General features: G+C 44.2%; 1 protein-coding gene across 3 annotated transcripts; it reads right to left on the reverse strand.

The window, feature by feature from the left end:
* Window positions 1-768: 768 nt before the first annotated feature.
* On the reverse strand, window positions 769-25,896 carry xirp2b (xin actin binding repeat containing 2b). 3 transcript variants are annotated; one of them, XM_061286226.1, is made up of 9 exons: window positions 25,767-25,896; window positions 12,243-12,386; window positions 11,720-11,845; window positions 11,029-11,118; window positions 10,835-10,889; window positions 10,664-10,752; window positions 1,610-10,466; window positions 977-1,107; window positions 769-909 (listed from the first exon to the last, which is right to left on the reverse strand). In XM_061286226.1, the coding sequence occupies exons 2-8, from the start codon at window positions 12,294-12,296 to the stop codon at window positions 1,016-1,018; spliced, it is 9,363 nt and encodes a 3,120-aa protein (XP_061142210.1). In that variant the 5' UTR covers window positions 12,297-12,386; window positions 25,767-25,896; the 3' UTR covers window positions 769-909; window positions 977-1,015. The 3 variants fall into 3 exon arrangements, with proteins under 3 accessions (XP_061142210.1, XP_061142211.1, XP_061142208.1); XM_061286227.1 differs by lacking the exon at window positions 25,767-25,896 and adding an exon at window positions 13,748-13,911 and having other exon boundaries at window positions 10,664-10,749; XM_061286224.1 differs by lacking the exon at window positions 25,767-25,896 and adding an exon at window positions 13,748-13,911.
* Window positions 25,897-26,650: the final 754 nt, after the last annotated feature.

Below are 26,650 nucleotides of genomic sequence, written 5' to 3' on the forward strand. Positions count from 1 at the left end.
TTCATTTAGATGTCTGCACACCAGGTGCCAAAATATTGTGCTAATCTAATATTGTGTGATTGTGATTTTAGACAGAGCGGCAAACGTGATTATTTCACATTAAAAAAAATGTCAAAAAATTATTCCAAAGCACAATTCATAATTTTTCACTATATAATGCATTGGATCCATATTTAGGATTCACTAGGGAGAAAAGTCTAATGTCATAATCGCCACAGCAGTAAAACTAATCAATTTTGGCCATGCCCGCCAATTATCAAAAAAACTTGATTGCTTAGCATGATTAAAAATCCAAATATATGCAAGACACAGTAGAAACAATGCTTTTTGTCACATCCACATTCTCTCGCTTTCCCTCTGCAACACCTGAACACAACACTGCCTCCTTGCTTCCAAACAACATACTCTTCATCCTTTCAATCATTCAACTATTTCCTTAATTGGACCATTCGACTATTTATTTTTCATTTTCTACTTAGGTAATTACTTTACAAGACACTTCTTGGAACAGTCTTTCCGTGTTGCTGTTGGATTAATTTGGGGGAATTGTCTTGCGGGGGCCACTGCGGTTTGGCTAGTTGAATGTCTTCCTCTATTTTAAAAGCTTTCTTTGGGGAGTCGGCACGCGGAGGCCAAACAACGGATATTCTGCTGCCCTGCGGTTTGCTCTCATCAAATGCTTTTGTCGCTTCAATCTGACCACCATGATGTGTTTTGTTCCTGTCAAGTGAACTTGGGCCGCGTGTTGAATATCTCCATTCGAGTTTTTGCTCCGGTGGGGTGGAGGCGTCGGTTCCCGCGGGAGCTTTCTGACCGAGTTTATTATCGTACATTCCTTTGGACTTGAGGAGTTGTTTGTAGTGGTGAAGACAAAAGAAGTGTCCGTGGAGAGAGACGTAATTTCCCAGGCTGCAATAAACATGAGTTATCAGCGCCGACGGTGCTTTGTGTGCGATTTGAGGACGGCTTGGTTTACCTTAGTTTACTTTTGCATTGCTCACAGAAGAAGCAGGACTTATGGTACTTTTTTCTGTCCACTATCCATCCATCCATCGGATACACCCTCCTTTGACACACTGTGCACAGCTCTGACTTCGGAACTCGAGCCTGTTGGGGAACAAAATTAATAATAATAATAATAATAAATAAATAAATAAATAAATAAATAAATAAATAAATAAATAAATAAATAAATAAATAAATAAATAAATAAATAAATAAATAAATAAATAAATAAATAAATAAATAAATAAATAAATAAATAAATAAATAAATAAATATTTCATGTGTCGGCTATCTTGTTTGTGTTTGATTACTGTTTGAGCACATGCATAGCAAAACAGGCGCCACTCATTTTTTCTATTCGTTCTACAAAATGCATAATAGGCCTCACAAAAACATAAAAACAAACACATGATAGACAGACAGACAGTTCACTAGTGTTAAGATGACATGCCTGAACACCTCAAAACAGGGTCTCACGGGATCAGTATTTAATGCTGATGAGGGGAAACGATGACGCAGCACAGTCTTAAATCCGAGGTTAGTCGTTGCACAATATCCATCCATGCCTCGGTTTCCTCATGGCTCATGCTCCCTAATTTTTTACCGATGATCGTCTGATGAGACACCGCCTGTGACGTCATCACTTCCGTTGCAGTCTTGAAAAGCGCCTCGCTCTCGCTGCTGGTGTGGTGAAAGTTCTTCAGCAATTTGTCAGTGGCGTCTTGGTCGTGGGTTTGCGTTCGTCTGGCCGGCGCCACTTTCCTTTTCACCGCGTCAGCGTAAGAAAAAGGAGCCGGCTGTTTTGACACGCCGCCAGAGCGCTGACTGACACTTGTCGTGGTGACCTTGCTCCCAAACACATCGAGGCTTGAGAAATGCTCTGTGATTGATTTGCTCTCAGAAGGAGCTGATGGATCTGTCCGTACAATTTCCAGCACATTTCCATGAGAGGGGAGGGCCGAGCTGAGTTTTAAGCCCGGCTGCATCTCAAGAGGACTTTGCAGCTTTGCCGTGTCGACTTCCCGTCTGATTGTCAGCGGATCCTCGTGATTGCCTTTCTGCTCATCTACGGAGAATCTCTGCTCGCTTGTTTCAAAAATATTCTTGAGAGTCTGAACGTCAAAAGCTGCTGACGCCCTTTCGGAGTCTTCCTTGTCTTCACTTTTGTTTTGCAACCACTCTGTAAATGCGAGCAACTCTTTGCTGATGTCTGTTTCATCTGTTGATTCAAATTTATTGACAAGACCGGACAAGTCCGCTTTGGGCCGATCTTCCTTTTCTTGGATCTTGTCCTCATCGCTGTCCTCCAGCTCCGGGCCCAGTCGTTCAGGTATCGCAATGGGTTCCTTTCGGATATAGGTTTTATTCATTTCAGCCTTTTGGGCCTCCTCGAAGAACTCCTTCTTTTCTTGAAATGAAGCCAATGATAACTCGGAGGTATCTTCCGGGACCTCATTACAAAGCGGCGGTTTCCTATCTGCCTTACTTTGGCTTTCATTTGCATTTGAAGCCTCGGTAGATTCCCAGGTGTCTTTTACTACGACGTGCTTTCTAGACGACTCACCGGAGCCGTGTATCGACTCAAGTTTGATTTGCCGATGGAATGAAGCAGGCGTTTCCACGATTTCGGATTTCTTTTCGCATATGAGCTGCGAGGATATTAACGGCGGCGGGGTAATGCCGCGAGACAACTTGGCCGTGGTGTCTTTGAGTCGAGGCAAATTCTCGGCTCGGTCAAACGTCGGGGAGGGTGTGATTCTCGTCAGTTTTGACGTCGGGGTATCGCAGCGGCGCGGCGGCGGCGTCGGGGGTGTGCCGGGCCTTTGGAGCGGTGTCGGCGAGGGAGTGACTCTCTGGGGCGAGTCGGTCCTTCGAATGGATTCAATAGTGATAAATGTGGGCGAGGGAGTTCGGGTTCTTAGAGACGGCGACGGAGCTCGTAGGTCCATTCGTTCTTTCCTGCTTTCAGTTAAGATCTCCTTCTTTAATTGCTTCTGGACTTTTATAGAACCAACGCCGAACTTTTTTTCCTCAGCAACAGATTCCAATCCGCGCTTTTCGTTCGTAACTTTTTGAGCTCGACTCGACTCGGGAATGTCATCCCCCAATTTTTTGTGAGGAACCTCCGGGCTTGCGAAGCAATCTGCAAATGTGCCGAGTTTAGTTTTGGAAACGGTTTGCATTCCCGTGATGTAAGAGATTACGCCCGCTACCTGTTGCTTGGGAGATTCCACGATTCCCACTGAAGCAGACGTGACCGTTTGATTCTGTTCTGACTCGACTGGCACTTTAATTGGCTCGGCACGACTTTCCTCCAGTGACGCACTCTTTGGAGTAATTGTCACGGCTTTCTTCTTGGGATGACTTTGATGTGCTTTTACTCTCTGGGAGTTGTCATCCTCTTTGCTTTGAACATGTTCTTCGACGACACTTGTGTGAATTTGTAGAGCGGCAGTTGTTCCTTCCGTTTCATTGATTGTTTCTGTGATGGCCGTCTTTGATTCGAAGTCTTTGATTTGACTTAATTGTGTCGCCGCTTTCGACTTTTTAGATTTCTTCTTCTTCTTTGGTGCTGTCTGACCGTCACTTACATTGATGGCAAGATCTTCATCTGGGCCGGGGGACACTTTGGTTATCACCTGCTTTGATTCTGTCTTTACCTCTCTTGACTCGCTGATGGGCTCGGCGGAATCGTTGGCTTTTACCTGAATCTTTCGCTCTTCTTCAATCTTGGCGTCAACTTGCTTTTCCTGCTTAGTGCTCTTTTTTACCTTTTGGTTTGTTTTGGGCATTTTCCCGATAGTTTCTGCTTTTTCGGTGGGTATTTCTGGTTGCTCGTTTCTCTTGGGCTGCGATTGGGATGTCTTTGATTTCTGTTCAATGCTTTCCGTTTTCGCCATTTTAACAAGGCCTCTCGATTGACCCATACCCGTTCCATCGACCATCTTTCTTTCAGATTCCTTTGCGTTTTGATTTTTCACATGTTTCTTCTCACCGGCGATTTTTGCAAATGTGGTGTCTGTGGTGTGACTTTGGTTCGAAATGACAGCTTGAGTCGACACCTGGGAGGAGACAGAAACTATTTTCTGTTTGGTTGTTTGTCTCACAGCAGTCACTGAAGAGCTCTTTTGAAGCTTAGAAGACTCATTAGAAAGTATTTCCTTCTTGGCAGATGGTATTGTGGAGATAACAACCTGCTTGGATGAATCTCGTGACGAGGAGGACTCGAAATGGAGCGCCGACTCGGCATTTCCAGCTGCGGTCTGGATGATTTTTGTTTGGTTGACATCTTCAGCTGCCTTAATTGAGTCATTCACAAAAGGCGGAGTTGGAGTGGTTGGAGGCGTGTTTTCCTCTTTGTGCTTACGGTATTTTTCCTCGGCTTTTATCAACGGGGTGTTGAATTTACTTGTTTGGCCTCTTGGAAGAGGAGTAGGGGAAGAAGGTGGGGTGATGCAAACTCTCCTGGAGGGTCGCGGCGATTCTGGTGGCGGCGGTGGCGGAACTTCTATTCTTTTAGATGTTCGTGTCGTGGTTACAGACTGGACTGTTTCCACGTTAGCCTCAAGCTTTGGGACGGGACATAACGGAACTTTGACTTTCTTCATTGTCATCTTTTTGGCCTGGGTTGGTGAGACGGGAACTGGTTGTTTTGGGATCCTTTCCAGGTCTCGCCGTGGTGGTGGTGGTGGTGGAGGTGGTGGTGTTGGTGGTGGTGGTGATGGCGGTGGGAGTAAGTCCAGTTCAACGGTATGTGGTGGTGGTGGTGGAGGAAGGTGATCCCCATCAGAATCCACAAATGGAGGCGGCGGCGTCGGAGGAAGAGGAAGGTCGATGTCTACCACCGGTGGAGGGGGAGGAGGCAAATCGGGTTCGGCCACTTGTCGTTTAGGAAAGTACACATCTGTTTTGACTTTTGTTTTATTCAAGCGGATCATTCCTTTTGGCTTCAGGTTGCAGAATTCCGTTTTTAATGTTTTGATGCCGTGACTTTGGGTGATGGTTTTGTGCTCTACGACGGTTTTGGATTGTGTACTGCGCCTTTCCGCCGTACACATTGTTTTAGTTTCGGTCGCAACAGATTGATGATCGTCTGAAACTGCGGTTTTGATTTTTTGTACGTTTCTCTGTGTCTCCGCATTTAAATTCTTCACAGGAGGCCTCTGCTTAACTCTGACTCTTCTGTAGGAGCCGGCTTTCCCTTTGGGAGTTTCACGCTGTGCCGTTTCCATAAGTGATTTAATCGTGCCTTTCACATCGCCTTTCATCACTTCCTCTTTTTCCGCCAAAGTTTGCTCTTCTTCTTCGGCACTCGGGATTCTTTGAATTCTTTGAGCGGGTGGAGGTTCAGTGAAGAGCTGTATCGTTCCTTTCACATCCCCCTGGACATCTATCTCCTGATGACAGATTTTTTTCTCAGAAGAAGCATCTTGTAGACCTTGCATTGCTGCTTGAATGTCCCCTCTAACGATTTCTTCCTTCTCCGCCTCAACCACTGTTTGCTTTGCCAACTGGAGAGATCTTAAGGTAGCCTTGACATCTCCAGAAACCAGATCCTCCATGGTGGCTTCAACTCGGGCGGTTGCAGAATTCTCGAGAGATCTCAAGGCTCCTTTAATATTCCCGGGTATAATATCTGGTTTCTCGATCTCCTTGTGACGATGTTGCGCCCTCTCCAGGCATCGCATGGTTTTGGGTATGTTGCCTTTCATGACTTCTTCTTTCTCCACCACGACTTTCTGGTTGACTGATTCCGACAATGATGTCAATGCAGCTTTCAGATCTCCTTTGACGATCTCCTCCTTTTGAAGACCCTCTAATGAGACCGTGGGCTCAGTCATGAAAACCTTTACCGTGTTGTGAACATCACCCGGTATGATATCATCCACCGTGCGCTCGATTTGCGTTTGGTTGCTACTAAGGATGACTTTGGTGCCCTGAATGTCACCTCCAATCATCTTTTCTTTCTCAATAGTCTCGTCTGACGCTTCATCTGGTTCTAAATTGTGTTGTTTAAGATAACTGAGGGCCCCGGATTCGATGCAGGTGGAATAAAATTTGACGTTCCCCTTCTCGGTTTCATCGACCGTTATCCTCTGTGTCAGATCAGGCTGATCTTGGCTGGAGAGTCTTTGCAGGGCAGTCTTTATATCTCCTCTGACCACGCCTTCTTTTTCCATACTCATCTGATCTTGCTTGTTCAGAAGGGAATAGATTGTCATCCGCACATCGCCTTTCTCATCCTCTTGAATGAGGAGTCCATGTTTGACAGAGTCGCTGTCGTTGAAAAGGTTATTTATGGCTTCCCGAATATCTCCTGGGATAATTTCTTCCTTTTCGATATTTTTGTTGCTCTCTTGGTTGAAAAGCTGTCGCACGGTTGAAGTAATATCGCCCTTCTCTTCCGACTCGATGACCACCTGCCGCCCGTGTTGTTCCTGTCTGTTCAGGAGGTTCATCATAATAGTCTGCAAATCCCCTCTGATGACTTCCTCACGTTGAATCTCGGGAGCTTGCTGATTCATCAGATTGTATTTCGCCATCCTAACATCGCCGATCTCATCCGATTCGATGAGTATGCCTTTGGATGTCACCATTTTCTGACTATGAAGTTCTTCTAGAGTTCCCTTGACGTTCTTGCCCAAGATTTCCGTCTTCTCCGTTTTCGTCTCGTTGAAGTCATCAAAGGGTGTCGTTTCAAAGAGCCACGTCGTTGACTTGACATCTGCTTTGACAATTTCCTCTCGAGCGACGTGCGGCGTCTCGTCGTCTTCGTCGACCTCTTTAATGTGGTCCAAAGGATTTTTCTCAAACAGCCAAACGGAATGCTTGACGTCGCCCTTTTCCACCTCCTCCTTTTTAACCGTCTCGATGAGGTTCTCCGAGCTCAGGCTTCTTATTTTATCAATCGACTGCGTCTCGAATCTCCATTTAGCCGACCTGACGTCGCCTTTTTGTATTTCGCTGATATTGACCGTTCGAACCGACTCCTGCAACATGTCCTCCGATTCAAAGCGGTCTTTATTCATTTTAACGTTGCCCCCTTGAATGTCCTCCACCGTCTTCATGAACGTCCTGCTTTCTTCAGATATCCTATCAAGAGGCTGCGTCTCAAACTTCCACTTTGCAGACGTGACGTCTCCTTTCTGCTCGTCCTGCTGCGTGACAGATTTAATGATGTAAACCTCGTCCGAGTCCTTGATGGCGTCCAGAGGTTTGGTTTCAAACAACCACCGAGTTCCGATGACATCTCCGCGTGTTACCTCCTCGCTGGTGACTGTGGTCACTTCATGGTAATGACCCTCCTTGTCCTGGATGGCGTACAGAGGCTGAGTTTCAAAGAGCATGGTGTAATTTTTTACATCGCCCTTCTCTTCATCGTTGCGAGCAATTGTTTGCATCGTGAATAGCTCGGGTTCAGACGCCGATTCCTTGATTCTGTCCAAGGAAAAGGTCTCAAAGATGAATCGTCCCTTGTCCACGTCCCCACCGTGTATGTCGGTAACTGTCCGGCTTTTGGATGTTTCTTCTTGGCCGTCGTGGATGGCGTCTATTGATTGATTTTCAAAGAGCCATTTACAGGTGACGAAGTTTCCTTTCTGAATATCCTCGCTTTGCACTCGCTTGAGATGTTGCATCATTTCCTCCGACGTCGACGTCATGATATCGGCCGTGCCGTGTTCAAAAATATGCTTCTTCCTCGACACGTCACCTGACGCAATGTCGATCTCGGTGATGCGCTTGAAAGAATTTCCCTCCTCACCGGAGAGATTCTCCAGTTTTTCGGTCTCAAAGAGAAAACACGCCGTCCGGACATCTTTGCCTTGAATGTCCTCTTGATTGACCGTGCACGTTTTCAAGACAGTTTCTGTCTGGTGGTGAATTGCATCAAGCGCTTGCGTCTCAAAGAGCCACGTGCATGTTTTCACGTCTCCCTTTGGCATTTCTTCGGACTGATTTTCACTATTTATGTCCACTTTTTCATACAGGACGTCCATTGGTTGCGTCTCAAAGAGCCACTTGCAGTTCTTTACGTCTCCTTTCACAATTTCTTGAGTTTCACTTTGTGTTTCCTCATCTTCGATGTTACTGAAGTACTTGATGGCATCAAGAGGCTGCGTCTCAAAGAGCCATTTGGCGGTCTTAACGTCACCGGATTCGATCTCCTGTTTGGATATCCCTTTAATTATTTGATATTTGTCAATGCTTTGGTCAAATTGGTCGATGGGTCGCGTTTCGAACATCCATTTGTACGTTGTGACATCTCCGCTCACAACCTCTTCGTGACGCACTGTTCTTAACTCGTGGAAGTGGCCCGAGCTGTCCTGCATGGCGTACAATAGCCCGGACTCAAAGAGGTTTTTGTTGGACTGCACCGAACCACTCGTGACGCCCTCAACCTGGATCTTTTGCGACTCGTCTCTTCTGCTTAAATCGTTGCTCTCAAAGATATGCTTATAATTTGACACGTCCACTTTGTCAATTTCTTCCAAGTCAATTGTTCGGATGACTTCCTTCTTCTCGTCCCGAATCTGTTCCAGAGGTTGGCTTTCGAACCGCCATTTCTGATGTCGAACATCTCCCCTTTCCTCGTCAAGTTCGACCCATCTCTTCAGTTTGCCAACCTCCGCCAGCTCCTTCGCCTCGTCGGTCGACATCGCCATTTTTTTCAATTTACCGACTTCTGCGAGTTCCTTCGGCTCCTCAGCCGGGATGGTTTCAAAGTAATGCCTGGTGGATTTCACGTCTCCTGCGATAATTTCCTCTTTTGTCAAGGGGAGGCTATTTGAATCATCTTTCAACATGTCCATTGGCTGAGTCTCAAACACCCAGCAATTCCTGCGAACATCGGCTCTGCAACTCGTACCGTCCTCCTGCGTGAGGTCCTCCTCGATATTGACTGTGCGAGTTATCTCCTTCTTCTCATCGCGTATGTGCTCCAGAGGTTGACTCTCAAAGCGCCACTTTTGATGTCTCACGTCTCCTTTTATGTCTTCGTTCGGCAGTGACTTTTTAAGTTTTCCGACTTCAGGGCAGTTCTTCCTCTCCATTTGAGGGCTGCTTTCAAAGAAGTTTCTTGCCGATCTAACATTACCCCCGATAATTTCTTCAACGCACTGAGTCGTGGCGTTCGAATCATCCTTCAAAGAATCCATCGGTTGGGTTTCAAACACGAGGCAGTGCTTGTGCACATCCGCCCCAACAACTTCTTCGGTTTTTGAGCATTCCAACTCAGTCAGGGAATTCAACGTCTTTATCTCAAACAACCAACGTCCCCAGTCTCCTCTGTTACTGTCCTCCATGGAAAGGCTACACACCAGCTTGAAAGATGAAAGTGGTTTGTTCTCATCAAGAGGTTGAGTATCAAAAAGCCAACGCGAAGCAATTGAACTCTCCAGCTCGGTTTCAATTTTCCGCACCGATTTTATCTCCAGCATCTGACTGGACTGCCCCATGATGAAGCATTGAAACTGAGTGTCAAAGTTGCTCGTTATGGTTTTCTCCTCCTCGTTGATTTCTTCCACGACTGATCTTAAACTCAGCAGATGGCTCTCGTCCACCGTCTCCGTGTGTCCGAGACCGTCCATGTACTTATCGTCAATCATGTAAATGGTGGCGTTACCGTCCTCTTCTGTGAATACCACCTCTTTGGTGAGGTCTTCTTTCTGGTGCATCTTATTCAGATCGTCCATTGTTTGGGTTTCAAACAACCACGCCGCAGCTCGCACGTCTCCCTTGTCAAACCTCTTCCGATACTCCATGGAGTCGGTCTCACGTGGGCCCAGCCCTTCTATCGGCTTGGTCTCGAACATCCACGCTGTGCGCCTCACGTCTTTCCCGAGAATCATCTCTTTCTCTGTCATCTTGTGATTTTCTTCATCTCCATCCAGGGATTCATCCTTGATGGCATCTAGTGGCTTATTTTCAAACATCCAGCGCCTTGCCTGTACATCTCCTGGTAGAATCTCTTCCCATTCGTATTCCTCATCAGTGACATCAGCGTCATCCTCATACAAATACGCTTGACTCGCCCGCTGGTTGTTTACCGTCTCGTTGTATTCGTTGTAGAAGTCCTCTTCGATATTTTTCCTGACGCCGGGATGTATGTGCTTGTACAGACGTTTCAACTCAGACATGCTCCTCTGCTTGATGTAAGCTTCTTTGCTGAGAAGGTCTTTGGCCGAGTTCACTGATCCTTGAGGCTCCTCGGATGAGTATTGAGTGACAGGAATACTTTCGATGATTGGTGACATTTCAAGTAAATCCGGCGGTGGCGGCGGAAGGTAATCAGAGTCGTCTACGGCCGGTGGCGGCGGCGGTGGAAATTCTTCGTAATCTATCATGGCTTCCGGGGTGTCCTCTGCTGTTTCGACCGCTGACTCCCGGTGCCCCTCATTTGTCACTGTGTTGGTCTGGGTCGCATTGGACGACCACTTTGACCAACCGCTGTCACGTCCAGTCTTATTTAAAGAGCAAAAGTGAGATTTGTAGGTAAATTACTGCAACTAATTATTCCATTTCATTAATACATCTTCAGATAAAGCTTTAATGACATGACACAATCTTAGCTAGCTTTTTTGGAACTTTAGCTTAATCAACCATTTTTATTCTGCTGTAAAGCAAAATTTGTAAATTAGCATAAAATCCAAGCGATTACCTTAATCGGTTTCTGTGGCGCTGCTTCCTCTATGGTTCTTTCAAAGTGAGCCCTGAGTTCTTTTGTTGTGTACCTTGGAAATTCTTCTTCTGTCCGTTAGCGTCGAAACGAGAATAAACTTAAGTTCCAGAAGCTTAGAAGCAATGTTGTGTATAACATACAACGCCTTACCTTCATTTTCATGGATTTTATCATTGCAGTGCAAATTGTGGACACCGTCTGACACCTATTTAACACAAGAAACAAATATTTAGTCCTCTCTAACCTAAATGGAACATCATAAATTTTTTAGTCACAACACTAGTAAATCCAAACTAAATAAAGAACAAATTATTTTGTAAACAGAGGACTCTAAAAGTACATACCGCTGTTTCTTGGGCAGATAGTAGCTGCTGACTGCCCGCCACCACCTGATGCTCGCTTCTTGACACCGACATCTCTGAGTGGGACATTTCCTGTAAATGTAAAAAAAAAAATGGTGGATTTCACATCTGGTCACACTACAAGCTGTGACTTAAGCGCCAGTCAATATTCACATTTCCTCTCATTTTGCTGATAAAATGCAGAAGCTACAATGTTTTAAATTCACATTTGCTGGGATGTGATAGGTATTCCCAAACGACAACAAGAATAACAAAAACCATGCCTCATTCATCTGAGCATGCCCTCCTGGTGCTCATGTGATAAGAGTCTGTTCCACATACGCACGCCATGTTGAAAATCAAGCAGGGACGCGATGGTTAATGCGATACAGTGTGACTTGTGGAGATAGCGGCGGGATGACAAACAACACGCGGGGCTGCTCATTCATACCGTGCCATAAAAATAATAGAAAAACACAACGGTGTAAATGTGTGTTGTTGCAAATGAGGTGAGATGGATCACAAACATCGTTGTTCATTTTTAGAAAATATGGCATATTTTCCGCCAGGCTCACCCATGCATGTTAAAAGCATCAGCATTCCTGTCTGCTCAAATGTTTCCCGCTAACTTGATGACAGACATCTTATTCACTTTCATGCATTGGCGGCCATAATTGGCCTCTAATATGTGTACCTGCACACTGCTGTGCTGGAAATGGAACTGGGTTACATGAGATGTGGTCGTTTCCTGGGTTTGAAATTGTTTCCTCGCGTTGGCGAGTCCCCCAGGCATGGAACAGATCTCAGACTCCTCCATGACCTAATGAAGCAGGGAGGGATATCATTAGTGGAGCTCCACCTCACACGGAGCTTATCTTCAGCCTGTTAATCATGTTGCTAAAGCAACCGTCTCCAACTTTTTCTGCGCTACGGCCTGGTTTCAAGTCGAGGAATATTTGGATGGCGTAGTAGAAAAAATAAATAAAAACAAAGTCAATGTAGTTAGTGGCTATAATTAGTGGTAAAGTCCTTAGTTTGTCTAAAACAAGCCGGTCACATTTGGCTAATGGGAGACTTGAAACTTTTTTTTTTTTAGTATTTTCCTTAAGAGCTACTCTTGTTTCCTTCCTATTTATATTTGCTCGTCTATTTGTACTGCCGCTGACTCTGACTCACTCTCACTCTAATGGTGGCTGCATGATGCAAGCACAAAGTACCCTGCTCGGGATGGTGTTGTTGTCCACTCGCTGGGTGACAGTAGATTGGTACATGGTGGCCCTAGTGTGGCTCAGTGCTTGGTTCTTCTTCTGGTTAGAATGTTACAGGAGGTCCTGCTCAGCTTCAAGGCGTGCTGCCAGCAGCTGAAGACACAAAGTCAAGGAATTTCTTTGTTGTTGTTGTGATAGTCCCACAGACAGGGAATATAATTTAGTCATGCAGACACAAACAAAAATGAGTAGTACCTTACAATATCTTCTACTTTTACTGTAATTCTAGATGTTTTTCAGAGAAGATAAAGAATATATGCCTGTGAAGAACCTTATATTATATAGTAATGTGTTGTGTTTAAATACTCAAACCACAATTTTCTAGGCTAACCGTTAGCCTGTCGATGACATTTTGCATTGTTTGCAATCATCTGCTAGGGCTAAGTATGCTTTTTTAAACATACACAACAGGTAATTCATTTTGTTTTATGTTCATTTGGAGAGTAAAGTTAAACTGAAAAAAAGCATTAAAAATCTTAAGGCCTCATTTTTGACGAATCATTCAATAGCTGCCTAACTGCTACTCATTTTGAAGTGATTTGAAATGATCAAGTCATAAGTCATATGACTCCGCGGCTGACGGTATAATTTACTTTGGACATTGGCAGTATTATTATTCCTTGCAGCCAGGATAATATAATTAGAAGTAGACAAGGTGGAATAGTAGAGATTTTTAAATTAAGTGTATTGTGCCAGATAACACCAAGTTCTCAAAGTTCCATCACATCAATAGACAATCAAAACCATTGGTGCATTGAACCATTGCGCCATTTGAAGCCTTTTTTTTATTGAATTAATTAACGTTTTAGATCATTAATGATTTGCGGTTTAATTATGTGAGATCTGCCTTAGAGAAATGTACTATGTTGTATAAACCTAATCATTGAGTTCAACTAAGTTAAAAAGCACAAAATACAACTACCAGGTCAAGGTTTTGAGGGGGATGCACTGTATAAATAGAAACCGTTAAATGTGATAGCAGAGAGTAAAATTTAAAGCCAAAAAAGTCCAAGGCTATCTAATGACATGTTATGCTGTACGGCAAGCTCAAATAACAAGAAAGTGAAGTAATCTAGGCGCCTTACGAAAATAAATGTGGCCTATTTTAAACGCAACCATGAAGGGCCATGTTGGTTTTATGGAAGAGGTGAGGTCAGCGTGTTGCTTGCTGAAAATCGCATTGATAAACACGCCTTTGATTAGAAATGACTCCACTGTACTGGCCATTTCATGGCTTGTCAATTTTCTTCTCAGTAGCACGCCGCAACACTTGCAGTACTGCAGAGCTCCGTCCATTTGGAAGCAAAATAAATCACTTCTCAGCTTGAGGCGGCGTTTCAAATTAATTTTCTGTATCGTCGCTGTTTATTTCCCTGCAGGTCAAACATTTATAATTTCCAACTAACATGGTGACAAATTTACATACGGTGAAATCCAATTCATTCATGACCTACCAGGTAAAAAATAGAAGGTCTATTAAAAAAAAAGAGCTCCACAGGTAGAATCCCACACAAATGGCCACTGCCCCCCCCAACCAGCAGGGTCGTTCCAAATAAAAACAAATCCCAGTCGGCGTTGGAGACCAGCTCCAGCAGTGCGTCCACCTCTCTAAGACCAATGGCGGGTGACAGCTGATTTTATTTTGGAACCTCCGCCCACTCCCAAAACAGGGACCTGCTTGGATTTTTTGGAGCCTCCCCTTGAAAAGAAAAAGGAATTTCCCCTACAGAGGCTATTAAGCAGCCATTAAGCACGTCACCTTAGTTTTAGGGTGAAACAAATACAAAATTAGATTATGATTTGTCAAAGTGCCACAGTATAGTGTCAACCACTTAGGAGTTCTTACTCGATGTCCGATTTTTTTTTTTGCAATTAGTATCGGTGGGTGGTATCGGCTGCCTGTAAGAGTACCCCATACCGGAAAATAAGGCCAGTATTGGCCCGATATTGATACCTGTAATCAGCCCATCCTTAAAAATAACAGTGACGTAATCAAAAACCAAATAAATCAGATTACAATAATAGTGTACCGATTCAATTTGGTCCGATTAAATCAAAACCGTTTTTCCGATTCAAACCGGTTTTCATAACACATGAATGAATTGACACTGCCTAAAAATAAAGCCTATCAATCGGCTGAAATGAAGCAGTATTATTTCCATAATTGCAGCCTTTGCAATTTGAAAATTGCATTCCACTACATTGTGACGTTAATTTGACGTCCATTAATTGTGGAGCCCTAATCACAGCCCCACCTTGCATGGCATGCAGCAGCTGTTAGAGCAGAGGTGGGCAAACTACGGCCCGCGGGCCACATCCGGCCCACAGGACCGTTTAATCCGGCCCGCCAACCCTGAATAAATTGTATTAAACTTTTTTTTTTTGGTCATTTTGCCTGCAATGACTGCGTTTCCCCAGTAGATGGGGAAGCGCTCGCATGCGCATTTACTACTTGAAGCCGTGTCAGAAAGCAAGTGCATGTGCGTACTCAGTAGTACAGGCATGGCGCACTCTCGCTCTATTCGTATCAGTCCCGAATTTAGAGCGTGGGCTGTGACGACAGCATTCTTGTAATTCGCGCGCTGAGCTTTCAGATACAGTTTTACGCTAAAGCCACCCACAAACCTTCCCCTGGAATCCTTCTATTAAAATGAGTCGCCCAAGGAAAAGCAAGGTGGACACAGCGCCGAGTGTTTAAAAAAAGAGTGGCCAATTTGGCTCGACGTACGCGACGTGACGTTCAGCCACATTGACATCAACCCGTCACAGATCGAGGTAAACGGACCAACACCTCGGATCTCTCCTAAGAATTGCCACAACAAATTTTACTCCAGACTATGACGCACTAGCAAAAAAGGGAGACCAACAACACTGTTCCCACTGAAAATCACCGTGTTGCCGTTTTGATTACTTTATTTGGATGTATGCTTTCGCCGATTCTTCAAGATGATATATTTGGTCAGAATGTTTGCCGTTTGATGTGATCTCATAAAATAAACATCTTTCATTAATCTGACCTGCAGGCACTGAAGTGATGGAGACTGTTATTCATAATAACAGTGTCGTATTTTATGAGAATCACTGATGGCAGTTTTTTAGTGAATTATCATAATTTTTTTTAATGCTGTTCATGAATGCATTTGTTTTCCAAAACCTTGTTTGGAATATCCATGCCACCTACTAAAGGCCAAAATCTTTTATGCAATGGCCTTTACAGGTCGCTTTTATTACTTCACACAAACACTACGTCCATCTGCTCCTGGTTCGGCCCTCCGGTCCAAATTTAGAACCCAGTTCGGCCCGCGAGTCAAAAGGTTTGCCCACCCCTGTGTTAGAGTCTGTCATGATACGCCAAATTGCATCTTCCCGCCAATAATCGCAAAATCCATTATGACGGTCCCCGCGCCGCGCAACATGGACGCCTGCCAGTCGTCAATTCAGGTGTTGCTAAATGGCGTCACGTTGCGCGGTGGGTCTCAAATGCGGCCGATGATGTAATGTAACGTTAAAGCCAGCGAGGCGTAGGGGGCTTGTAAATCTGACACCAAACACCTTCGAGTGTTGAGTGTGTGGCATCTCATCTTGTTCGGTCCAGACGGAGACGGTGGCGCCTGCCTGCCTCGGGTATCTTGTAAAGGCAAAACTAATGTTCATGTCTGCCAGGCATTTGAATACGCCCGGTGAGAGGATCCGCAAATCTTTCCATGGTCAACCTGTTTTAGAGAAATATTCAACATGGGCATATCAGACTCTGCTTTTTTTTTTCTCTAGCCCAAAAAATATTAGCATCAAGCCGGTGGGGGATGACAAACGCCGTCATGTAGAATTACACTGAATTTAAAGAGAACGAGAGGTGACGCCGAGTCGGCTGTGTTCACTCCCATAACGGCGCAAACGCTCATTCCTAACAAAGGGTGTCTACGAAAATACCAAAAGGAAGAAAACTCCAGCACTTTGTCCGAGGCACAAAAATAGGGCCCCATAACAAAGATTTATATCACGCCATTCAAGGCAGTCAAAGACACTTTTGTCGTCGACGTGAATTTTTCACGGCTCGTCCGTGATTATTTTAACTGTGATGAAAAAGGCAAAGTCAGTTCTCCTGACATTTAGAATTATACGCAGATTTCCTCTGCCATTTAAAGTATTTACAAAAGGGTGATTTAAAGGGAGGCTAAAAATCATTAACTTGTAGGCTTATCTTCTTTTCATGATGACCCTGATTTATGCAGTTTGCACAGAACCATTCGCTGTAGCGCAGTCAAGTTGGGCTGTGAGGCAAACGCACACACAAAACTATTATTTCTTTAGATTACTTGAGTGGTGACCTTGTGAAGTTTTTGACGATACGAGCAAGGCGAGTAGCCCCGCTCAGCGTGCTTTAAGGCGATTCACGCTCCGACTGAGAATACAGGTCAAATGACACACAATCTTGCAAATATTTTTGGGGCTATTATGGCGCCGTCGGATAATGGAACAAAGCAGCACTTCATTTTTCATTATTGTGAATGTTTTGATAGTGAAATTAAAAATTTGAATAATTTTCTGGATTTGAATTTTGGGTTCAGCCTTCTTATGTGGACTTTTCATGGTCTCCAGCATCCCAAAAAACAATCCACGTTAGTCCTCAAAACAAAGTATTAATAAGGAAGTAACCACTGGCATATAAATCTCCGACATTTTATTGCGGCTATAAAACCGAAACTCGCTCGATGACAAAAATGAAGTAGTTCTAAGTGGCTCAATTACTTGACACACATGGAGAGTAAAAAAGATTCTGAACATGATTAAAATAGTTTAGTTGTTATATGTGACCAGTGGACAAAACTTGCATGGAGCTAAAGCAGCAAATGTGAATAAATTGTCTACGCTTGTGTAGCTTCAGCTTTGGCGGCTTTAGCTCTCAGCCCTCCAACTAAATACCCAAACATAAGTGTTTGCTGGAGAGACTTCAAGTGCGAATGAGTCAATGGTGGCCTCTCTTACTTACTCAGCCTGCTGCCGTTAATATCTGTGAGCTCTTTGTCACGTCGCTTGATTAAATAGAAAAGACGCCACAGCACACTTACATCTCAATTCAGACGGTTTCGAGATTCCAATTTCATAATTTGTATTGTCGATTCAAATGATTTTGGGGGAATTTTAAAAGTACAATCTGCTTTCCTCGCGATGCACTGTGAAGACTTGGCATCACTTCCGCCCCAGTGAGCACTGCATGCGCCCCACCGACAGATGCGCCATGAGACGCATGTCAATGAGCCAGCTCTCTTCCAGATGACACCAAAAGTGAGACAGCGCGTCAAAGCCTCCATTCAATCCGTAACACAATATTCACAATTATTCACCTTTATCTGAGCCCGCATTTATCATCGAGATATTTTGAACAGCCAACTGAGCTTTAATTAATTAAAGGATAATGAGGCTATCTGACCCCTAAAAAAAGTGCTGCACTTTCATCCAAGCATTTAGAAAATTAATTTCCTCTTTGGATCGTGTGGAGCGCAGAACTAAAAGTCATTGGAACTGAAGATCAGAAAGAATGATGGCGAGGATGAGCTGCTTGTGTGTGTGTGGTGCACTTCTGCAACACGATGACGTCACGCATCTTTCTGCCATGTAAGCTAGCTCTCATCAGCTTTTATAACCCCAAAGTGTGGCATTATAAAATGAGCATGACGGGAAGCTATTCGTTCATTATCTTCAAGGCATTTATCTTTGACAAGCTGCGTAATGTCGACGACAGTAATCATTGTCATGCAGATTGAATCCAGACAACTGCGGTTGTCCGGGAAAAAAAAAATCCAAACAAAGACAAATGGATAATAGAGGACCATTATGACGGCGAGGCTAATGATGATGTTGCGGCAGAATAAAAAAAAAGGTCCTAACCCACAAATCGGATCATTTGGACTTGTTAGTGAACTCATTCAAATGTACAGTTGTGGGTTCATCAACATCATTACGTCCAGCTAATCATCCATTTTTGCTTTGTTTATTTATTGTTTAATTAACAAAAACATTTATGGACACAGAAATAGGTAAGATAATTAAAAAATAATACTGTTTACTATTATAATTTATGTAAATGCTCTTTGGTCGTCAGAAAGTTAGCTTGATAAAGTTAGCTGACACTCAAGGGCTCTAAAACTTTTTAAACTTTTTTTAATGGGATTTAATTAATTTGTGGAATTAAAAAATCCTGCAGTTACACTTTTGATGCTAAAAGTAATTAGAAAACTGTGAAGTCATGGCAGTGTCCCCTATCTACTTACAAACTTCCCTATCAAATTTTAACCCTTAAAATCTTGCTTGAGAGGAAATGCAGGGACACGTGCACCATGTCCACACACACACACACACACACCACTAAATGAACGCTCAATGATGTCACTTCGCTAATGCTTGCACGCTAAGCTTTGAACCAGCTCCCACTTTCGGCAACGGCACATCTGCTTCCTACGCACAATGACATTAGCGATGCAAATAAGCCCAAATTTGAAACTTTTATTGCCTCGTTACAGAATAAAGCAAAATCTTTGCATCTACAGAGACACCAGGCCACGACAAATCGCCCATTTATGTTGTGGACCTCAAAAGTGTTGCAAATTGTATTTCTTTTTAACTTAAATGCAGTCTGGTGTCTCTGTCTGAACACTAGGGGGTTATTTGAAAGGAGTACTTTGACCTTTGTGCGGATATCTATTTTTGTTCAGACATGATGAAATGTTTGTATGACAATGAAATTTTGTCTGACTTTCTTTTGATTGATATTGTGAAGAACCTTGTGCTTGAATGGCTAAATGACGTTGGAACAAGTAAGCCAATGTATCCATGGTAACGAGGTGTGCGAGCGCTCTACAATTCTAGTGTGAAAACTGAAAATGAATCACATGTCAGAAAGAGTGGAAAAAAAATACAAGCTGGCATGTATATTTCATTAGACTGATTTGATTTTGCACACACAAGTTGATTGTCTTCTCTACTTTTATCCAAGCCTAATTGGAAATATATTTATCAAGAGTAAAGTATACTTCCCTCAATTCATTTGTGGTGGCATTTTACACATTCTACTTGGTGAAGACCGGCAGAATATGAATGTAACAAAAAAAAGAAAAGAAAACTAAATTGGACAGCAAAAAGAACAAGTAGCAAAGAGCACAAGAACAACAGCAGAGGACAGCGACAAGAATGCAACTAAATACTGTGCTGAGCAGTTAATCATGGCAGACACAGTTGGGAGAACACAAGGGTGCCTAATTGGGTGACACAAGGCAAACTAACAAGGCCGGCCGGGTGCATGCTAGCTAGCTGGATGTTGAATTCAAGAAAGAAGTCGGAAATTGCTGAGCCGTGATTAAGAATAGTGTACTGGAACAAAAGTTCCATTCATCTATCCATCCATCCATTCAGTGACCAGATTTCAAAGTCAAAGTCAAAGTCAGCTTTATTGTCAATCTCTCCACGTCACAACACACAAAGAGACCGAAATGACGTTTTTCTCTATCCCACGGTGACGAGACACATAACACGATAGACATACAAGTACGCGACACAATATAAAAACAAGAAGGCAAAAAATTCAAACAATCAATAGTAAGAGTGATGAATAAATAATAAATAAACAGATAACACAATAAATAAGAGGAGCAAAACGGAGCCAGCAAGCATAGCGCAAAAGTAAAAAACATCATAAACAAAAAGGCACAAACAATAAATAATAAGAGTAATAATAAATAATAAATAAACAGATAACACAACAAATAAGAGCCAGTGTGCATACAGACAGTTCAGACAGTAAAAGTACAAGACGCTACGCAGAACGGGGGAGCGAGTTCAGGATCCTAACAGCCTGGTGTACGAAGCTGTTTGAGAGTCTGGTGGTGCGGGAGCGCAGGCTTCTGTACCTCTTCCCAGAGGGCAGAAGCTCGAACAAAGAGTGAGCGGGGTGACTCACATCACTCACAATCGTGGTCGCCTTGCGGGTGAGATGGGAGGTGTAAATGTCCTTCAAGGAGGGGAGCGAAGCACCAGCAATCTTACCAGCCGTGTTCACTATGCGCTGCAGGGCCTTCAAGCTGTAGTCAGTGCAGCCGCCACCCCACACAGCAATACAGCTGGAGAGGACGCTCTCAATGGTGCCGCGGTAAAATGCAGTCATGACGGCCGGAGGAGCGCTCGCTCGCCTGAGTTTCCGCAGGAAGTACAGGCGGCGCTGGGCTTTCTTTGCCAGTGATGCGGTGTTGGTGGACCAGGAGAGATCCTCACTGATGTGCACCCCCAGGAACTTGGCGCTGCTCACTCTCTCCACCACAGCACCGTCGATGGTCAGCGGCAGGTGTTGGGTGTGACCCTTCCGGAAGTCCACAACAATCTCCTTGGTCTTGTCGACGTTCAGCAGGAGGTTGTTGTCCCTGCACCACGTGGTCAGAAGGTCAACCTCCAGCCTGTATTGAGTCTCGTCTCCCTTGGTGATGAGACCCACCAGAGTCGTGTCGTCAGCAAACTTCACGATACGGTTGTCGCTGTAGGTTGCAGTGCAGTCATGCGTCAGGAGGGTGAAGAGCAGCGGACTGAGCACGCAGCCTTGGGGGGCCCCCGTGCTCAGCGTGATGCTGGCGGAGATTTTGTCGCCAACACGTACTACCTGTGGCCTCTGACAGAGGAAGTCCAGTAGCCAGTTGCAGAGGTAGGTACTGAGGCCCAGCGCGTCAAGTTTGCTGATGAGGCGTTGTGGCACAATGGTGTTGAAGGCAGAACTGAAGTCCACAAACAGCAATCTCACATACGAGTCCCTCCTCTCCAAGTGGGTGAGGGCCGAGTGGAGGGCAGAGCAGATGGCATCCTCAGAAGACCGTTTGGCTCGGTACGCAAACTGGAAGGGGTCGATGGTGGGGGGGAGAACGGATCGGATGTGCTCCATGACAAGCCGCTCAAAGCACTTCATGATGATGGGCGTGAGTGCTACGGGGCGGTAGTCATTGAAGCGGGACGGAGCGGGTTTCTTCGGCACAGGTACAATGGTGGCAGCTTTGAAACACGACGGGACGATGGCCTGCTGCAGGGAAGTGTTAAAGATGTCCGTGAAGACATCCGTCAGCTCACCAGCGCAGTCCTTCAGCGCCCGACCCGGGATGTTGTCAGGGCCCGCCGCCTTACGGATGTTGATAGCGGCAAGCGCCCTCCTCACGCTGTCGGCGGAGAGGCACAGGGGCAGCTCGTGTGAAGGGGGAGTGGCCTTTAGCGGGCAAGTGCTGTTCTGAGCGTCGAAGCGAGCAAAGAAGCGGTTGAGGTCATTGAGCAGACGGACGTCGCCTTCACAGCTCTGCGGCGCGGGCTTGTAATCCGTGATGGTCTGAATGCCTTGCCAAAGGCTCCGTGCGTCCCTACAGATGGGACTGTAACATTGATAGCGGCTCCTTCCATCTGTCAGAGTGGTCTGCATAAACAGCGAGTTCCCATGGACAAACTCATCGTCAAACCTGGCCGAGGGTGACAGACTTTTACAAAAAGGATAGTGGACGAGGTCTTTGGAAGCAATTTCCGAGCTTTTTTTTCTCCAAGGTTAATCCCTGTTTCCTCTATATGCTATTGTAGATGTCAAAGTCAAAGTTTCTATTGAAACATCTCATTCGGTGACCTCTGAGCCTCTCTCTAGCTCACCTGACAAAAAACGGAATGACAGCTAGGTGACAGTTATGCGAGACTGGAGCTGATTGCAACCAGGCCAGTTCTCCATCGACCGCTCCATCGCTATCTGACGTTTTCCTTCACCGCAACCTGAGCGGCCTACATTTTGGAGCAGGATAAGCGCAATGCGTGTCAAAAGGCCTTTGGAGAAACAATAGCCTAGCAAAACACCAACATCGGTGGCAACAGGGAATATATTTAGCAGATGGCCACGCTATGACATAGTCGTGCCTGACACTAAATATCGGGACCAAAAGACACCACGGAAACGCGCGAGAAATCTAAAAATAAATGTCTCAAGTGACAAAAGAAGGAGCCCCATGACTTAAAGTAGGATGGCTGACCCACTTTTTGGATACCTTGTGGTGGGTGGGATGGAATAAATAGATGCTAGTTGACTTGGACGTCATGTACAAGTTGCGTGTTTTCAACAAGTGAATGATTCACGGCAACGGGAGTAACGTTGGGATTGTAATTGCAAAATGCCCAACGGCCACCTGTGGGACTTGACAACTATTTCCCAGTCAGAAGTCAAACATCTATTTACGCGGCATTGTTCCATTCTGGTCCTTGCTGCGTGTGTCAAGCCACTTGACGCCTTGTCAGCTTCTGTGTTGGTTGTTGCAAACATGTCACCGCCACCTTTAAGCCTTGTTTGTTAATGAGCACACATCAACCAATTATTATTATTTTTTTAAAGAGTCTCATGTGATCAAACCAAACATAGAGAATAACATTTATGTATTCAAAACAACCTGACATAGCTTATCCAATCAGTTTGCTCGCCTAATGCTAACGCTACATAGCATCTATGCTACTGGGATTTATCCTTTTTATCAACAGACTGAACACAAGTGAGTCATGTAGATTTTATCTTTTGTGTAGAGTGACTAATATTAGTGCTGTACTGATGAGCTAAGAGGAGCCGAGTAGTCTGATTTATGGTGCCCCTAGTGGCGAAGGCAGGAACACCAGAAGAACAGAACAATTGTCAGTTGATGCAGTGTGATAAAAGCATCTTGCTTCTTTTTAATTATACTTAATTATGCCATTGCTGTATGATACTAACATTGTGGAGTGCTATTTTTCTTCATTACCACACATTAGATTAACTTTGTTTTTGTTCTAACCTTCCTCCCAAATGTGTTACCCACTGGAAGACACTGACTGGGTCCCAAAGAAAGTCCTTGGAAAAACAGATTCATCGGCTTTATCGGACTTACAAAGGTTTTCTTGGAGATGGCAGATCTCTAGTGTAATTATAGCACTAAAGTGTTTCATAAAGGTGAGTAATTTTGGTTTTCTGGCGTAAAGACGCCGTAATTGTAGCATATAAATGTGCGAAGGCTGCCGTACATTGACTCAAGAAAGGTTGCAATAGACAGTACACTTGACTCCTCATTGTGCTCATCTTCGCTTTAATGACTTTTTGCGGTACGCTTTCTTTTAATTTCACTTTTGATGCAGCTGTAAAGCAATTTTTTTTATTGAACATACAATGGCAATGTATTTTTCAACACTGACTGAAGAGGACTCAAAAAACATTCAAATTTTTGTTCTCTTCTTTTCATAACTACCAATAGAGCAATAGTGATTTATTTTCAACAAAACCTCTTTATTATACTGGAGCGGATGTTATGCAAAATGTATCATGCTTAATTAATCTCTGATACCGCGAGGGGGCCTTGCAATGTAAGCATATTAAATCACAGGTCACACAGGCTGCAGAACCAGTTGAGATTAATAACAGAGTCGGGAGGGCCTGGGTGCCGAGCATTAATGAATGTTTTTATTAATGTTGGATTAGCGTCGTGTTTGTTTGGATTGAAAATATTTGTCGATTTGTATCCGCTCTCATTAGAATTGTTGCTTGTTGGATTTAAGATGGTGGTACTTGGGGAGCTCAGTATTTTTTGAGGCGGTATTCAGTCTATAAAATAAAATAAACTATTCTCGGTTTAACGTTTGATTCTTTTTGTATGATGTGTGCCATCTTGTGGCGGAATTCAGTTAGCGCAGTGTTTTAATGACTTGGCAAAAAGACATTCAATGACATTCAGGTGTCACTAATTCCTCCCCCGTTTAATGACTCTCTTGGTTCTTAAATACTTTCCAGGACACATCATTCGGCATCAAATGAAGCACACACTGAGGGAGATGGAGTGATTACAATCACAGTGCACGAGCGAGCTGTACAAAGCCTTTTGTGTCTCATGCTAAAGAATGGGAATACAAATGAGCCTCATCCAGCCTGATGAAACAATAATTCAGCCGGCGTCATGAGGCCCCCGCACGCTTTTACACTCTGGCTTTCATTATTTATGCAACACAGCATTCGCTGGCTGCAACGTGCAGAGGTGCGCGAGGTGTCAGTCCAGGATGCTGCTATGCCTCGTGGCCCATTTGGCGTTCATGCTGATTTTTACATGCTGAGAAATGATTGACTGCTGTGCACAAGCTCATTTGTAAATGCTGTCATGGTTACGCTATCGCCCCCCCCCCCCACTGGAATTATGACACACTGGTTCAGTCAAGCATTGATAATCATACATTTGTGTCCTCCTGGATTTTAGTTGTATTCTTTTTTTTCATATTGCAGTCATTAGAGATACAAAAATAAATGTGAATGGCAAACTACTAGACTGCGTATGGACTAATCTGTTGAGTAGCTTTGCTGCCATCTTGTGGCATCTCTGTGCCGAGGAGGCGCCTCATTTGGAGAAAAGCAGTGCTTTGGCACCATCTTTATGGCATGTATGGACAAATATGCACCTTTCAGCTGGAGTCAAGCATTTGGGGATTTTTTTAAACGTAGAAATAATGTATTAATATAATAATTTGGGTGGTTGTTTAATTATTGGCATGTCCATTCATTTTATTGGGGATAATGTATTTTATATACAGTCAAACCATCCAAGAAAACATATTGTTGAATTGATCATGGGTCAGGCATATTTAGAGACAGACAACTACTCAGACATACATCCTCATCATGGTCCTTGAGAGGGAACTGAACCCCGGCTGTCATCACGCAGGTCAGTCATGTGAACCAGACTGCACCGATGGTGATTTAAGCAGCCAATTATCATAAACCTTTGGAGAAGGGTGGTGCAAGGGTCAAAGAGGAACACATAATGTATGTGTTTTGCGGTGGGGGCCATGTTAATGTGGCCGCTTGAGTAGTAGTTAGTCACTTTACAAAGATTTACTACCGCCACCTACAGGGCTAGAATGGAACAGTATCACTTAGTATAATTTCTTTTTTTATTGTCCCTCAATCGCTCGGGGAATTCTGGCAATCCATTCATCCATTCTTTAATTTCACACCAATTTGAAACATTTTATTGCCATTAAAGTAAAAGTCAAATATATTACGACTGAACTCATGTTAAACAATCTGAGGCCTATGTAAAATAGTGTGTCTAGTTGTGATTAAAACATGACCGGAGATTAGGGGAAAGTACAATTTGCACTGCTTGAATTTTCACAGCACAGATTACCTGAACACCAGGTGACACCTTTCCCCGCTACGTTTAGTCACATTATGTGGCACGTAGCGTAGCCAAGATGCCCCATTTCATTTTGACGTCTCACTAACATCTACTCCAAAATTGTGCTAATGTTGCTAAATACCCCTAAACTATTTTTCTAAACAAATACAGAATATGTTTACAATGTAGCTATTGCGCAAAATGATGAGGAGATATAGCCATTTATGATTTGTAGTCATCACAGATCATTCAAAAACACACACATACATGTGTACACAACAAGAAGCGTACTCACCCTTGATGTTATCTCCAAGATTTAAAGCTCTTTGTCGAAATAATGCCTCCGGGAACAGTAGCAAGTTGCCCGTTGGCCTCTCTCATGTCTTGATGGAGTTTCCACAGGCGAGCAACTGTATCGCAGAGGATGACGACAGAAGGAGGAAAAGGACACAGGTCACCACACCCGCCAGGCTTCCACTTTCGTTACAGCCTAAGAGGCCGCTCTAGAGACACAAAGTAGCCCTAAAGAGATCCACTTAGTGGTCCGAAAACTGAGCGTGGCAGAGAGTCATAACACAAACTAGGAGAGTAAACAATCGGACAAAGCTCATTATTAGTGACTTCTGAGGACGTCAAAAGCTTCGTCACACCGAGTGCTTGCGGTGAAAGACGCCGGATGAGCCGTGTTAACTTGAGAGAGCTGCATTATTCACATGAGGCCACAGTGGAGTGTCATGTAAAGCCTGCTCGCCCATCCAGGAGCCATCAAGTTACACAGCCGGAAGATCACTTTCCTCGTCGCACAAAGGAACACGCATGTTGTTGGGTTGCTGCCCACTTACAACCCCTTGGTGGTCTTCTGGTATCTTTTGCACGCTCGTGACACAACAAAGCTTCTCCTGGGTTGAGCTGCGCTACCTGAGAAACTTCAGTGGGCTCGAGATAGCGCCTAGATAAATTGCGATACTAGCCAGGAAGCTACAAAGGAGAAAAGGAAAGTGGCCTTTTGTTTAAACCACAAGTGAATAGCTTTTGTCTTGCGATTTGATTCGCCTTTCCACTTTTGGTCTGATTTATTTGCATAATAGTAAGTGGAATGAATTTGAACTGGACAGGTTGGGATCAAGCCATTGACTTAAAAACTCTTCTGTCCCAAACATAAACAATTCCAGATTCTGT

Source organism: Syngnathus typhle, linkage group LG9 (assembly GCF_033458585.1).
Source record: "Syngnathus typhle isolate RoL2023-S1 ecotype Sweden linkage group LG9, RoL_Styp_1.0, whole genome shotgun sequence".
NCBI classification, from domain to species: Eukaryota; Metazoa; Chordata; class Actinopteri; order Syngnathiformes; family Syngnathidae; genus Syngnathus; species Syngnathus typhle.

Bases quoted from the DNA above. Each gene is read 5' to 3' on its own strand.
- xirp2b (XM_061286226.1), bottom strand. From the start codon at position 12,296: ATGTACCAATCTACTGTCACCCAGCGAGTGGACAACAACACCATCCCG. The intron at 10,753-10,834 runs GTAAGGCGTTGT...GCTAACGGACAG, and splicing joins TAAAATCCATGAAAATGAAG to AAGAAGAATTTCCAAGGTAC. The intron at 10,467-10,663 runs GTAATCGCTTGG...TCTTTAAATAAG, and splicing joins CGCCACAGAAACCGATTAAG to ACTGGACGTGACAGCGGTTG.